This window comes from Mobula birostris, chromosome 27 (genome assembly GCF_030028105.1).
Source record: "Mobula birostris isolate sMobBir1 chromosome 27, sMobBir1.hap1, whole genome shotgun sequence".
In the NCBI taxonomy this organism is placed as follows: Eukaryota; Metazoa; Chordata; class Chondrichthyes; order Myliobatiformes; family Myliobatidae; genus Mobula; species Mobula birostris.
In genome coordinates, this window is record NC_092396.1 from 44,686,054 (window position 1) to 44,702,432 (window position 16,379).

Here is a 16,379-nt window from a genome sequence, read left to right on the forward strand (position 1 = left end):
TCCCCACTCACGCAAGTGGAACAGGTGCTACACCTGCCCCTACACCATCTCCCTCACTACCATTCAGGGCCCCAAACTGTCCTTCCAGGTGAGGTGACACTTCATCTGTGAGTCTGTTGGGGTCATCTACTACATTCGGTGCTCCTGCATGGCCTCCTGTATATTGGTGAGGTCCGACGTAGATTGGGAGACCACTTCACCAAGCATCTGTGCTCCATCCGCCAGAATAAGCGGGATCTCCAAATGGCCACCCATTTTAATTCCACTTCCCATTCCTATTCCGATATGCCCATCCACGGCCTCCTCCACTGTCGTGATGAGGCCACACTTGGGTTGGAGGAACAACACCTTATATTCCGTTTGGGTAACCTCCAACCTGTTGGCATGAACATGGATTTCTCAAACTCAGAATCAGAATCAGGTTTATTATCACCGGCATGTGACGTGCAATTTCTTAACTTAGCAGCAGCAATTCAATGTAATACATAATATGGGAGAGGGAGAGGGAGAGGGAGAGGGAGAGGGAGAGGGAGAGGGAGAGGGAGAGGGAGAGAATAAATCAATTACAGTATACGTATACAGGTGTCCCCCACTTTTCGAACGTTCACTTTATGAAACCTCACTGTTACGAAAGACCTACATTAGTTCCCTGTTTTTGCCAACAAAAGGTGTTTTCACTGTTACGAAGAACGGCAGCGCAAGATAAAAAAAGCAGCGCGCGCCCTGAGCAGCTGCTCTGCCCCGGATTCAGAACAGCATTCTCGCTGGCATTGCTTAAACACGTGCCTGTGAGCAGCCATTTGCAAGATGAATTCTAAGGTATCGGAAAAGCCTGAAGGAGCTCGTAAGGGTGTTACACTTAGTGTAAAACTAGACGTAATTAAGCATTTCGATCGTAGTGAACGGAGTAAGAACAAAGTGAGTTTGGCTTGTGGAAGTTGATGAAGATGATGTTGAACAGGTTTTGACATCCCATGACCAAGAACTGATTGATGAAGAGCTGATGCAATTAGGAAGGGAAAGGATAACAATTGAAACCGAATTCAGCAGCGAAAGTGAAGTCGTCCAGGAACTGAATGTGAAGCAACTGCGTGAGATTTTCACTGCAATGATAAAGTACGACTTTAATTTTGAAAGGGTACGTCGGTTTAGGGCATATTTGCAAGATGGTTTGAGTGCTTACAAAGAACTGTATGATAGAAAAATGCGTGAGGCTCAGCAGTCAAGCAAGCCTTCCACATCAGCCACAGCAGACAACGAACCTCGACCTTCGACATCGAGGCAGGCAGTCATAGGAGAAAATGAGCTGCCTGCTCTAATGGAAACAGACGACGATGAGATGACACCCCAGTGTCCCACCACCCCAACCCCCAGGCCACAGACAGATACCGATTCGCGGAGAATGCAGCGGTAGCTGGGAGGCACACAGCACACCTTTAAGAAAAAAGCCGAAATAAACAAGCCGAAATAATTAGGTGCCACCTGGCACATAGATGTCGGCCCAGATCAGAGGTGATTGCTGATTGTGTCGCCTCTGATTTGGGCCGACAATTACGTGCCGGGCGGCACCTAATTAATTAGCATGTTTATTTCGGCTTTTTTCTTAAAGATGTGCTGTGTGCCTCCCGGCTACCGCTGAACCCCTACATGCTTCACGGATCGGTATCGGTCGGTGGCCCGGAGGGTGGGGGCCACTGCACCACCCAAACTCCGACGACGCAGCCTAACACACCATCATCAGTGTGCTTGGCCCTGTCTTCCTGATTCCCGTAAGTGATACTACACCGTACACACGTTATCTCTGCTTTATATAGGCTGTGTATTTTTATGTGTTATTTGGTATGATTTGGCAGCTTCATAGTTTAAAGGTTACTGGAGAGAGTGTTTTTGCCAACAGCGCTTGCATGAGATTTTCTGCTGAGAGCACTTGCGTGAGATTTTCACTATGGAGAACAGTGCCAGCAATGATTGTGGAAAAGTATTTCTACTTTATATAGGCTGTGTATTTATCATATCATTCCTGCTTTTATTATATGTTACTGTTATTTTAGGTTTTATGTGTTATTTGGTAGGTTATTTTTGGGTCTGCGAACGCTCACAAAATTTTCACATATAAGTAAATGGTAATTGCTTCTTCGCTTTACCACCTTCCGGCTTACAAACCGTTTTATAGGAACGCTCTACCTTCGGATGGCGGGGGAAACCTACATTGAATAGATTAAAAAACATGCAAATATTAGAAATACTGTATATTAAAAGAAAAGTGAGGTAGGGTCCAAGGGTTCAATGTCCATTTAGGAATCGGATGGCAGAGGGGAAGAAGCTGTTCCTGAATTGCTGAGTGTGTGCCTTCAGGCTTCTGTACCTCCTATCTGATAGTAACAGTGAGAAAAGGAAAGGGCATGCCTTGGGTGTGGAGGTCCTTAATAATGGACACTGCCTTTCTGAGACACCACTCCCTGAAGATGTCCTGGGTACTTTGTAGGCTAGTGCCCAAGATGGAGCTGACTAGATTTACAACCTTCTGCAGCTTCTTTTGGTCCTGTGCAGTAGCCCCCCCAACCCAGACAGTGATGCAGCCTGTCAGAATGCTCTCCATGGTACATCTATAGAAGTTTTTGAGTGTATTTGTTTACATACCAAATCTCTTCAATCTCCTAATGAAGTATAGCTGCTGTCTTGCTTTCTTTATAACTACATTGATATGTTGGGACCAGGTTAGATCCTCAAAGATCTTGACACCCAGGAACTTAAAACTGCTCACTCTCTCCACTTCTGGTCCCTCTATGAGGATTGGTATGTGTTCCTTCGTCTTACTCTTCCTGAAGTCCACAATCAGCTCTTTCGTATTACTGACGTTGAGTGCCAGGTTGTTGCTGTGGCACCACTCCACTAGTTGGCATATCTCACTCTTGTATGCCCTCCCGTCACCACCTGAGATTCTACTGACAATGGTTGTATCGTCAGCAAATTTATAGATGGTATTTGAGCTATGCCTAGCTACACAGTCATATGTATACAGAGAGTAGAGCAGTGGGCTAAGCACACACCCCTGAGATGCGCCAGTGCTGATCGTCAGTGAAGAGGATATGTTATCACCAATCCGCATAGACTGTGGTCTTCCGGTTAGGAAGTTGAGGATCCAATTGCAGAGGGAGGTACAGAGGCCCAGGTTCTGTAACTTCTCAATCAGGATTGTGGGAATGATTACTTTCAGTAATGTCCCCCAACCCCCCTCACCATTTCCCATCCCCTTTTCCCTCTCTCATCTTAACTCCTTGCCCACCCGCCGTCTCCCTCTGCTGCTCCTCCCTCTCCCCTTTTCTTTCTTCTATGGCCTTCTGTCTCTTTCACCAATCAACTTTCCAGCTCCTTACTTCATCCCCCCCAGGGGATGTTTTACCTATCTCTTGGCGTTTCTCTCTCTCCTCCCCCCACCTTTTAAATCTACTCCTCACTTTTTTTCCTCCAGTCCTGCCAAAGGGTTTCAGCCCGAAATGTCGATTGTACTTTTTTTCCATAGATGCTACCTGGCCTGTTGAGTTCCTTCAGCATTCTGTGTGTGTTGCTCAGATTTCCTCTTATTTTTCTTTTAAATGTTGTTATTGTACCTGCATCAACGATTTTTTCTGGCAGTTTGTTCCATATTCACATCACTCTCAGTATGATGAAATTGTGCCTCAAGACCAGTTTTAAATATTTTCCTTCTCACTTAACCTACAGGACGCCTTCTCACTTTTAATTTCATTTTCCTGGGGAAACTACTGCGCATTCTAAGCCCTCATGATTTTATACGTCACTCAGTCAAAATTATTAAGGGAACAGTATAGCCTTCATTATCATTTTACATATGTGGAATCTTGCTCTGTAAATTTCCACTCCTTTTGGGGCATCAGGTAAGGGTGCAAAATCTCACAAAATGGAAGTTTGTGACGAAAGATTTCCTCCATAACACTGTAAGAACTTTACAAATCAAACATTAAATATACCCTCAGTGACCACTTGATCTGGTACACCTGCTCGTTAATGCAAATGTATAATCAGGCAATCATGTGGCAGCAACTCAATGCATAAAATCAAGCAGACATGGTCAAGAGGCTCAGTTGTTGCTCAGAACAAATATCACAATGGGGAAGAAATGTGATCTAAGTAACTTTGACCTTGGACTGATTGTCGGTGCCAGTTTGGGGGGGGGGCAGAGTTTGAGTATCTCAGAAACTGCGGATCTCCTGGATTTTCACATACAACAGTCTCTAGAGTTTACAGAGAATCAGAATCAGGTTTATTATCACCAGCGTGTGACATGAAATTTGAATGGTGCAAAAAACAAAATAAAATCCAGTGAGTGGCATTTCTGTGGTGAAAAACACCTTGTTAATGAGAGAGGTCAGAGGAGAATGAACGTACTGGATCAAGCTGACAGGAAGGTGACAGTAACTCGAATAACATGTTACAACAGTGGAGTGCAGAAGGGCATCTGTGAACGTACAACTTGCCAAACCTTCTACTGCAGCAGAAGACCATGAGCAAACACTCAGTGGCCACCTTATTGTGTATATAAGGTATCTAATAAAGTGGTCACTCAGTATACAAAGAAAATTTGTGTTAGCCCCGCAATCCTGAAAAAGACGGCACTTTAACTACTCTGAACCCTAACATTACTGAGGTAAACTCTGCCTCCTCAAGAGCAACAGAGTAGTTAATTAACCGCAATCTAATTAATTGAAAGAAGGATGATGTCATTACATACTTCTCACAGTCTCAGGATTCTCTTGCAGCCATCCAATACTAAAGTGAATTCCTGTGGCAAATACAGCAACAAATTGCAATACAGCAAGATTTTGGTTAATTGGAGGAAAAAAAAACATAAATAGTTGGAATTATACAACATGTCAGGCAACATTTGTGAAGTAACACACATAAAAGTTGCTGGTGAACGCAGCACGCCAGGCAGCATCTCTAGGAAGAGGTACAGTCGATGTTTCGGGTGAAGTATCAAATTTAACAAATTCACATTATTCTTGTTTTGATGTTTGTGATTAATCAATGTAGTTTGACCAGGATTTTATGACATTTGAAATTAAATACTTTGAATATTCCTTGTATTTTGAATATTGCCAAGGGGCAATTTCCATTCACCAGAATAGCTAAACAGGTCTACGATTTTCAGAAGGGCTTGTCTCTGATTGAATCTGATACTATGTTGAGCTGAACTTTCAAATAACACTCTGTGTGCTACAGTTGCCGAGGAGATGTTGAACTGTGCATAATTAGGTACTTGGCAAGGGCCAATAAAAAGAATTTAGGTTTAAGCAGAGCAGCCATTGTGGGAGTGGGCCAGTGTTAGAGTGGGGAGTTCAGGCTTTGGCTCAGAGAGGCTTCGGTGAGGCAAGGGAGCCGGGATCAGCCATGATGAAATGGCAGAGCAGACTTGATGGGCTGAATGGCCTAATTCTGTCTTATGGAGGCGAGGCGAAGGCTGCAGGTAGATTTCTTTCTTTCTTCACAGGTAGAACAGTGGAGATGCCAGGCAGGAGAGTGGAATGCTTCTCTTGCGGGATGTGGGAAGGCAGGGTTCCAGTATTCTTGACGACTACACCTGCAACAAGTGAAAGCAGTTGCAGCTTCTTTCAGACTGCATTGAGGAAATGGACATCAGATCATCTGGAAGGCTCAGGGTTGACTGACAGAATATACAGGGAGATAGTTACATCCAATGTACATGGCAAAGGTAACTGTCGAGAGGGGGAGTGGGAATAAGCAGCCAGTGCAGAGTACTCCCATGGTCGTTCCCCTCCGCAACAGTTACATCACAATGGATACTGTTGGGGGGCGATGGACTAGCAGTGGGAAGCCACAGTGGTCAGGTCTCTGGCACTGAATCTGGCTTTGTGGCGAAGGGGAAGAAGAGGCAAACTGTACTAATAGAAAATTTATTGGTGAGGAGAACATACAGGAGGTGCTGTGGAAAAGAACGAGATTCCGGGTAGTACATTGCCTCCCAAGTGCCAGGGTCAGGGACATCTCAGATCGAGTCTAAAGCATTCTTAGGTGGGAGGGTGAGCAGCCAGAGATCGTGGTCAGCCTTGGTGCCAATAACATGGGTAGGAAGGGCGACAAAGCCCTGCAAAGTGAATTCAGCTAGTTAGGTGCTAAGAACAGGACCTCCAGGATTGCTAACTGTGCCGAGTGCTCGTGAAGCCAGAAATCGACAGATCATACAGTTTAACACATGGCTAAGGAGATGGTGCAGGAGGGAGGGCTTCAGATTTTTGGATCTTTGGGCTCTCTACCAGGGTAGGTGGGACCTGTACAGAAGGGACGGTTTGCACCTGAACCTTGTTGGAAGGTTTGCTAGTGCTGTGTGTGTGTGTGGGGGGGAGGGGGGGGAGAACCGGAACAGATAATACCATGATTGTTGAAAAGCTGTTGTTAAGCCTACATACAAAGACAGGAATCGAAAGGTTGAACATGGTGGAACTAAAGTTCTGAGTTGTATATATTTCAATGCAGAGTATTGTAGAAAAGGCGGATGAGCATTGGATCAGCACGTGGAATTATGACACTGTAGCCATTAGTAAGACTTGGTTGCATCAGGGGCAGGATTGGCAGCTTTCTGTTGCTTTAGGCATGACAGAGTGGGAAGGATAAAAGGGGCAGGGGTGGCATTACTGGTCGAGGAAAAATGTCACGGCAGTGCTCAGGACAGACTGGAGAGCTTTGTTTACTGAGACCACGTGGGTGGAACTGAGGAATAAGAAAGGTACAACCACATTAATGGGATTACATAATAGACTAGCCAACAGTCCATGGGATTTAAAGGAGCAAATTTGTAGATTGATCGCAACACAAGGTTGTGATAATAGGTGGCTTTAACCGTTCACATATTGACTGGGATTTCCTTACTGTATAACTGCTGGATGGGATAGTGTTTGTCAAGTATCTTCAAGATGGTTTCCTTCATCAGTACATAGAGGTCCCAACTAGAAAGAGTATGATACTAGATCTGGGGGATATGACAGGGTGGGTGACAGAAGTCTGTGTAGGGGAACACCGCATCAAGTAATCATAATGCCATTAGTTTCAAGATAATTATGGAGAAGGATAGGTCTGGTCCTTGGATTGAGATTCTAAATTGGAGGAAGGCCAATTTTGATGGTATCAGAAAGGATCTGGCAAGTGTGTGATGGGGCAGGTTGTTTTCTGGCAAGGTGTACTTAGTACGTTAAATTTTGTGAGGAGAGTTTGAATGTTCTTGTCAGATTAAAAGGCAAGGATAACAGGTTCAGGGAACCTTGTTTTTTGAAGGATATTGAGGCCCTGGTTAAGGAAAAGGAGGTACATAGCAGGTATAGGCAGGAAGTAGCAAATCAGGTACTTGAGGAGTATAAGAAATGCAGGAGAACACTTAAGAAGGAAATCAGGAGGGCTAGAAGGAGGCATGGGGTTGCTCTAGCAGATAAAGTGAAGCAGCATCCCAAGGGCTTCTACAGATACATTAAGAGCAATAAGATTGCAAGGTGTCTGGAAGATCAGAATGGAGCCGAAAGAGATGGGGGAAATCTGAAATGAATTTTTTTGCATTTGTATTTACTTGGGAGATGACACAATATAGCAGGGACACAAAGTAACACTGAGGTCACAGACCACATACAGATTACAGAAAAGAAGGTGTTTGCTGTTGAGTCAAATTAGGGTGATTAAATCCCCAGGGCCTGACAGGGTGTTCCCTTGGACTCTGTGGAGGCAGAAATTCCAGGGGCCCTAGCAGAGGTATTTAAAACGTCTTTAGCCACGGGTGGGGTGCTGGAGGATTGGAGAATAGCTGATGTTGTTCCATTGTTTAAGAAAGGTTAAGAGTAAGTCAGGATATTATAGGTTGGTGAGCCTGACATAAGTAATGGGCAAGTTATTAGAGGGTATTCTGAGGGATAGGATATGTAAGTGTTTGGATAAGACAGGAACCGAATAGGCATAGTCAACATGGCTTTGTGCATGGTAGATCATGTCTAACCAATCTTTTAGAGTTTTTTTTAGAAAGCTAGTAGGAAAGTTGATGAAAGAAAGGCAGAGGATGTTGTCCACATGGACTTTTCCGCAAGCCTGGTCCACAAGGCTTTTGACAAGGTCCTGGATGGAAGGTTGGTTAAAAATGTTCTATCACTTGGCATTTGAGATGAGGTAGTAAAGTGGATTAGCCATTGGCTTTGTGGGTGAAGCAGAGAGTGGTAGTAGATGGTTGTCTCTCTGACTGGAGGCCTGTGGCTAGTGGTGCATTGTAGGGATCAGTGTTGGATTTGTTGTTTGTCATCAACATCAAGGATCAGCAAATTTGAGGATAACATTAAGTTTGAAGGTGTAGGGGACAGTGAGCAAGACATTAAAGCTTACAGTGAGATCTGGACCAGCTGTAAAGATGGGCTGAAAAATGGCAGATGGAATTTATGCAAATATTAGGTGTTGCACTTTAGGAAGACAAATTGCCGTAGGTATTTCAAGGTAAGCAGTAAGGCACTCGAGGAGTGTGGTGGAACAGGCCCATAATTCACTGAAAGCAAATGGGGTCATAAAGAAAGCTTTTGGCAAATTGGCCTTTATAAATCAAAATATTGTGTATGGGAGTTGGGATGATATGTTGGAGTTGCATAGGACATTGGTGCAGCCTAATCTGGAGTATTGTGATCAGTTTTGGTCATCAGCCTACAGGACAAATGTCACAAGATTGAAGCAGTGCAGAGAAATTTTACAGGCATGTTTCCAGGACTTGAGAACTTCAGTTATAGGGAAAGGTTGAATTGGTTGGCACTTTATTACCTAGAGCACAGAAGAATGACGGGGAGATTTGATAGATGTATACAAAATTATGAAGGGTATAGATAGGGAAAATGTAAGCCGGCTTTTTCCATTGAGCTTGGGTGGGACTACAACTAGAGGTTATGGGTTAAAGGGGAAAATGAGGGGGGACTTCTTTACTCAGAGGGCAGTGAGAGTGTGTAATGAGCTGCCAGTGGAACAGGTGGATGTGGGTTCAATTTCAATATTTGAAAGAAATTTGGATTGGTGCATGGATAGGCTATGATCTGGGTGTTGGTCAATGGGACTAGGCAGATTAATAATTTGGCATGGACTAGATAGGTCAAAGGGCCTGCTTCTCTGCTGTAGTGTTCTATGACTCTACGACTCTATGAAGGTATTGTGGAGGATATAGCTAAGGCAACATAGCAGAGGTCAACCTTCACCCTCAATAGTTGACAAAGAAAATACGACAAAGGACTAGGTTTAATTCTAACAGATGCTTTGAAGACACTACTTAAAAGTGTTAATAATGCCCATTTGTGGATGAAGCTAAATGATTGTTTTCCCTGAAGCGAACTGCAAATATTGCCCACTATTTTTACTTTGTTACTAGTTCTATACTCATTCCATTTTCCTCAAATATTGAGCTGCGACAATATGAAGCATTTCTCCCAGCCATAACTTCTCAATCATAATGGAATCATTTTTGAAATGATCACTTAAGGAGATCCAGTTGCTCATGTAATGGAGATGGATTCCTGGGCGAGTGTAATGAGTCAGCTGGCCAACCAGCATTTGTGGTCTGTTGACAGCAGGTCAGTCAGAGATGGCACTGAGGGAAAGAAGAAAATCCACACGTAAATTGAATAAGGAATGCTCAGCATTACTGAAGGGAATTTTTTTTTAAATGGGAAAATCCAGGGAAAATAAGCAAAGAATTGAACTGGAAGTCCAAGCAGATAAGAAACCTCCTGGACTTCATTGCTGTGAATAAGTTGAGGAAAGAACCCTCATGAATTCAGCAAACATGCTGTTTCACATTTCCAGTCATTAGTTACACAAATATTGGAGATGGGGAGAGAAGGTTTTCCAGCCAGTTGAAAGTGGGAGATGATGAGGTAAATCCTCTTATTATGTGCAACCAATCTTGGCAACCCCAGATAAGACTAACCTACGTAAACATCAAGGGCATACTATGCATCAAAAAAGACAAACGTAATCAAATTTTGTTCCTGCTGTTGGGCAACATCTGGGCCTGAGGTATTTGCTAGAAATCCACTGTGTTTCAGGAAATTCCTCTCAGGCTTCATGCGTCATTTAACAAACAAATGCAATAATTATTTGTAACTAGGATTATGGAATCATGCTAAATTAATAACCATCCTGTTATATTAAAGTTCAACACATTGGTAAAGTTCATTGTCCACACTATCCTCCATGTGCCACAGAGGTGGTGGGTAACAGCAGGCATTCCTGTGTAAGTGCAAATAAATCTACTAACAAACCATTGTATCTGGTCACAAACCATAATATAACATAGACCATACACAAGAGAAACATAATGCCCAAGCTGAGCTCAGAACAAAGTGTGTGCTTTTGAGGGCCAGGGTTGGGCAAGCACATTTCACAAACAAGCAGCATTGTGCAAATAGTGACCCCGACACTAACAATCCTTCAGTCCAATGTTTTCTTTTGATTCAAAGCCAAAGTACCTGGTAAACACGAACTTCTAGATGCTTGCCGCCACCACTATCTTACATATATGAGTGAATGAGAGTGTGAGGTTGAGGTTGAGGTTGAGGTTGAGGGTGATAGAGATATAATGAAGATGGAAGAGTTTGTCATCGAAACTTTGGTTAACATCGATACCTGTACCCGACTGGAAGCCCAAGAAGAGTTTATCCGTCATAAACGCTGGGAAAGCACTAGATCCTTTTTTAAGCAACACACACAAGATGCTGGTGGAACGCAGCAGGCCAGGCAGCATCTGTAGGAAGAGGTACAGTCGACATTTCGGGCCGAGACCTTTCGTCAGGACTGACTGAAAGAAGAGATAGTAAGAGATTTGAAAGTGGGAGGGGGAGGGGGAAGATCCGAAATGATAGGAGAAGACAGGAGGGGGAGGGATAGAGCCAAGAGCTGGAAAGTTGATTGGCAAAAAGGATTCAAGGCTGGAAAAGGGGGAGGATCATGGGACGGGAGGCCTAGGGAGAAAGAAAGGGGGAGGGGAGCACCAGAGGAAGATGGAGAGTAGGCAAGGAGTTATTGTTAAAGGGATAGGGAGAGAGGAAAGAAGGGGGAGGGATAATAAATAAATAAGGGATAGGGTAAGAAGGGGAGGAGGGGCATTAACGAAAGTTAGAGAAGTCAACATTCATACCATCAGGTTGGAGGCTACCCAGACGGAATATAAGGTGTTGTTCCTCCAACCTGAGTGTTGCTTCATCTTGACAGTAGAGGAGGCCATGAATAGACATGTCAGAATGGGAATGGGATGTGGAATTAAAATGGGTGGCCACTGGGAGATCCTGCTTTCTCTGGCGGACAGAGCGTAGGTGTTCAGAAAAGCGGTCTCCCAGTCTCCGTCGGGTGTTGCCAATTTATAGAAGGCCATATCGGGAGCACCGGACGCAGTATATCACCCCAGCCGACTCACAGATGAAGTGTTGCCTCACCTGGAAGGACTGTCTGGGGCCCTGAATGGCGGTGAGGGAGGAAGTGTAAGGACAGGTGTACAATTTGTTCTGCTTACAAGGATAAGTGCCGGGGGGGAGATCGGTGGGAAGATCCTTTTTTATATTTATATACTTTGATGCTTAGAAGAATGAGGAGTGTTATTGAAGTATTTAAATCTTAAAGGGCTTCAACAGTGTAGATTTTGACATATTTCCACCAGTGGAAGAGTCTCAAATGAAGGGACATACTGTAATTAAAAGATAAAATCCTTTGACATGGACGGTACCAAGAATAGCTGCGAAAGGTGGAGGGTTGAGTATTGAGCATGGGGCGAGCAACCTCACCCTATTAAAAGCAAAAGCTACCGAAACGCCAACAGAAGCTCCAGAGACTTCATGTCTGGCGGGAGGAAGGAGACACCAAGAAGATGGGCTACATCTGGGGACAACCTGAAGACTGGCCCAGGACAGAGGACTCTGGTGAGCTACTGTCAGCTGCCAATGCTCCCGCAGATAAGAGAGGTCATTTTGAAGGGTGTGGCAGCAGGATCATTGGGGGATTTAAAATGAAAGTAGGCAACTTTTTTGGAAGATTGGGGAACTAAAGGTAATGTGGAAAGGAGGGGTAAATTAGCCATGATTATGCTGAATAATGAGGGAGGCTTGAGTGGATGAGTGGCCTTCAGCTGCTATTTCTTCGTGTCCTGTTACGTATCAATCTTCAGTAACCATCTCCTTAATGAAGCAGATACTGTACATCAATCACATAACTCAGCGAGATCAGCATTGCCTTAACAAAAACCTTTTACTGCTAATACCAATGTATTCTCTTGGACCGAGAATACATTATAAAATAACCTCGCAGATGCTGGGAAAGTTGGACTGTGATTGTAACCAATCTGTACCTTGCTGGCAGTATAATCCAGTGTATCCCATGGGACATAGGCACCGGTTCTTCTCACATGTCCCTCCGTTCATACATGGGTTCCCCTCCAGACAGCTGTCCTGGAAAATTTCACAGTGTACACCTGCAAACAGAAGAGACAAAATAATACTTCAGTTCACATATTAACCAGGGTTAAAGAAGTGCAGTTCGCCAACAGAAAGTGACTACTTTCTTCAAAGTGAAAAGTAAAAATGGCAGATGAACAGCAGTTCTTTCACTCCACTGGTGGATGCAGGGTAGGAAGAGAGCAGCAGATGTGTGCTGAGATCCCAGAAAGACTAAGCCTGCCAGCTCGATCTAAATCACAGTGGGATCTGCAGTTTGTCCAGTGTGACGAGAAGAGGGATGTACGTTCTGGGGGGGAGGAGGAGGGAATAGTTGAGACGAATGGTGGAGAAGTAGGAGAATGGTGATGATGAACGATTAGCCAATCAGAGACTGTGATGTGCAGGAAAGTGGACAGCTCAGCCAATCTGAAGGAAATGGAGAAGGTAGAGTGATTACAAGCCAATCAAAAGGGATGGGTGTTGGCCAATTACAGACTGGAAATGTCGGGGATTCGTAAGATGGCAGCTATTTGGCCAGGGGACAGGTTTGGGCAGTAATTCTGCTCATCCCTCTGGTCCACAAGTGGTATTGAAAGGAACACATCTACAACCTCCTGCCCTTTGACACCTCCCGTCTCCTGTTGGGTTTCCCAACCACTCGGGAAACCTGGTTTTGGCATTAACAGTTAAACCATCCCGGGAATTTGATGACTGCTGCTAATTGCATCTGTATGACTGATATCATTTTGTGCCAGTGATCTTCAGATACTCCAGTCTCCATTTATATGTGCATAGATTTGTGAAGAGGTGTGCACGCTTATCAGTGCAAGCTCCCCACCATGGGAAACATCCTTTCCACATCTACTCCGTCCAGGCCTTTCAACATTCGAAAGGTTTCAATGGGATCCCCCTCATCCTTCTGAATTCCAGCGAGTACAGACCCAGAGCCATCAAACGTTCTTTGTATGATAACCCTTTCACTCCTGGAATTCTCCTAGTGAACCTCCTCTGAACCCTCTCCAATGCGAGCACATCTTAGATGAGGAGCTGAAAACTGCTCACAATACTCAAGGTGAGGTCTCACCAGTGCCTTATAAAGCCTCAGCATCACATCCCTGCTCTTGTTTTCTAGACCTCTTAAAATAAATGCTAACATTGCATTTGCCTTCCTCACCACTGACTCAACCTGCAGGTTACCCTTTAGTGTGTTCTACACAAGGACCCCCAAGTCCCACTGCAGTCAGAATTAGACTCTGTTTTGTAATTATGTTTTCCATTCTTACCAATGGATTAAAGCTCTTAAAAAGTTATATGACAACATATCTTGTGATAGGGATGTTAAGAAGGCATATGGTATGTTAGCCTTCATTAGTTGGGGGGGTGGGGTGGGGGTGATTGAGGTAATGTGGCAGCTCTAAAAAACTCCGGGTTGACCACATTCGAAGCATTGTGTTCAGTTCTGGTCATTTTATTATAAGAAGGATGCGGACGCTTTACAGAGGGTGCAGAGGAGATTTATAAGGATGCTGTCTTATGAGGATAGATTTTCCGAGCTAGGGGTTTTCTCTTTGGAGTGAAGGAGAATTAGAGGTTACTTGATAGATTATAAGAGACATTGATCGAGTCAACCACAAGCGCCTTTTTACAAGGATAGAAATAAGAAATATGAAACAACATAATTTTAAGGTGACTAGAGTAAAATATGAGGGGAATGCCAGAGATTGTTTTATGCACAGAGTGGTGGGTGTGTGGAACACACTGCCAGGGACGGCAATAATAGAAGATAAATTCGGGGCATTTAAGATGACAAGAGAATGGAGAACAACGTGGGAGGGAAGGGTTAGATTGATCTTGGAGTAGGTTAAAAGGTCAGTGTAGCACTTTGTGCCGAAGGGTCCTTCACAAATTCCCACAATCCCTGACGTCCCTGTGATTTCAGTCCCTGAGGCCGATGTGAGAGCATCCTTTGGGGGGTGAACCTACAGAAAGCATCCAGCCCAGACAATAGATCTGGCCAGTACTGATTAACTGGCTGGGTATTTACTGATGTCTTTTACTTCTTGCTACGGGAGTCTGAGGCTTCAACTATACAGATGCTTAAGCAGAACGTGGTAACCTGCCTCAATGAGAATCGTCTAGTAGCACTTACATCCACTGTGATGAAGTGCTTTGAGAAGCTGGTGATGGAACATATCAACTCCTGCCTGAGAAGCATCTTGGATCCACTCCTATTTGCGTACTGTCACAACAGGTCAACAGTAGATGCCATTTCTTTCACTCTTCACTCAACATCGAAACATCCAGACAGTGAAGATGTGCAAATCAGGATGCTCTTCATCAATTCCAGCTCAGCATTCAATACTACCATCTCCTCAAAACAATAAGCTTCAAGACATTGACCTCAATACCTTCTTGTGTAATTGAATTCTTGATTTCTTCACTTGCAGAACCGTCAGTTCGGATTGGCAAAAATACCTCCTCCACAATGTCCATCAACACAGGTGCATCAAAAAGCAGTGTGCCTAGCCCCTTGCTCGACTCATTTTATACTCATGAATGTGAGGTTTAGCCCAGCTCTAATGGCATATTTAAGTTTGCCCATTGATACCACTGTCACTGGCTGAATCAAAGGTGTTAACGAATCAGTATATCTGGTTGGGTGGTGTCACATCAGCAACCCCTCACTCAATGTCAGCACGACCAAGGAGCTGATTGACTTCAGGAGGAGGATCAGTAACCTTAAATCCCACAATGTTATCATTTTCAGATGATCTGTCCAGGATACAGCACAAAGATGCGATTATAAGGAAAGCATGGCAGCGCCTCTACTTTCTGAGAAGTTTGTGAAGATGCGGCATGTCACCTGAAGCTTTGACAAACCTCTGTAGATGTGCGGTGAAGAGTATAGTGACTGGCTGCATCATGGCCTGGTATGAAAACAGCAATGCCCTTGAATGGAAAATCCTACAAATAGTAGTGGATATGGTCCAGTCCAATACAGGTAAAGCCCTCCCTACCATTAAGCACATCTACGTGGAGTGGTGTCACAGGAAAGCAGCATCCATCATCAGGGACCCCAACCATAAAGGCCATGCTCCCTTCTCACTGCTGCCATCAGGATGATGGTGCAGAAGTCTCAGAACTCACACCACCAGGTTAAGAAACAGTTATTACCTTTCAACCATCAGGCTCCTGAACCAGAGAGGACAACTTCACTCAACTTCACTTGTCCTAACCTGTGAATTCACTTTCAAGGACTCTTCGTCATCTCACATTTATTGGTTATTTATTACTGTTATTTCTTTTTGTATTTGCCTAATTTGTTGTCTTTGTAGATTGATTGCTTATCTGTCCTGATGGGAGCGGCCTTTCACTGATCCTATTGGTTTTCCTGTATTTACTCTGAATGCCACCAAGAAAATGAATCTCAGGGTTGTATATGGTGACAAAAACAGTATGTTGTTTGATAAATCATGGTGACACCCATCAAAATTTCTTATGTGAGATCTGTCTGTAGATTTATTAGAGCCCTATTATTCACCCGGATTGTCCAAACTAAGGGAAGTGGGAGCTCACCCTGATATTCACTTGTGCAGATGCACTGATACTCGTACTCTCCAGTCATCAGACACCTTCCACCATTCTGGCAAGGCTCACGGTCACATGGTGAGTTGTCATAACACTGATCCACGTTTTGGTTTTCAGTAAATGTGTAGGAGATGTCCACTTTCTTCCCATTGATCGACACCTGGTTAATAGCAGATAGGTTTTACACATTGTATGCAAGCACACCGTGACAACAATCAGCGTGCAACAATCCAGGTAGCAGCTGCTAGTTCTGAGACTTAAACCAGAAACGGTGACAAAGTATTTCGCTTTTAGTCCAATCATGACTTTAATCACTTTACTTTTCAA

General features: G+C 44.1%; 1 protein-coding gene across 7 annotated transcripts in view; it reads right to left on the reverse strand.

Annotated features, from left to right (window-relative positions):
* The window catches only part of hspg2 (heparan sulfate proteoglycan 2), a 551,229-nt gene that overhangs the window by 22,663 nt on the left and 512,187 nt on the right, over positions 1–16,379 (reverse strand). For 6 of the 7 annotated variants that reach the window (XM_072245063.1, XM_072245064.1, XM_072245068.1 and 3 more), the window contains 3 exons: positions 16,041–16,212; positions 12,377–12,499; positions 4,751–4,801 (listed from right to left, as the gene is read on the reverse strand). In XM_072245063.1, coding sequence (XP_072101164.1) covers positions 4,751–4,801; positions 12,377–12,499; positions 16,041–16,212 — 346 coding nt within the window. The remainder of the gene's footprint in view (positions 1–4,750; positions 4,802–12,376; positions 12,500–16,040; positions 16,213–16,379) is intronic. The other variant, XM_072245065.1, reaches the window with a different exon arrangement.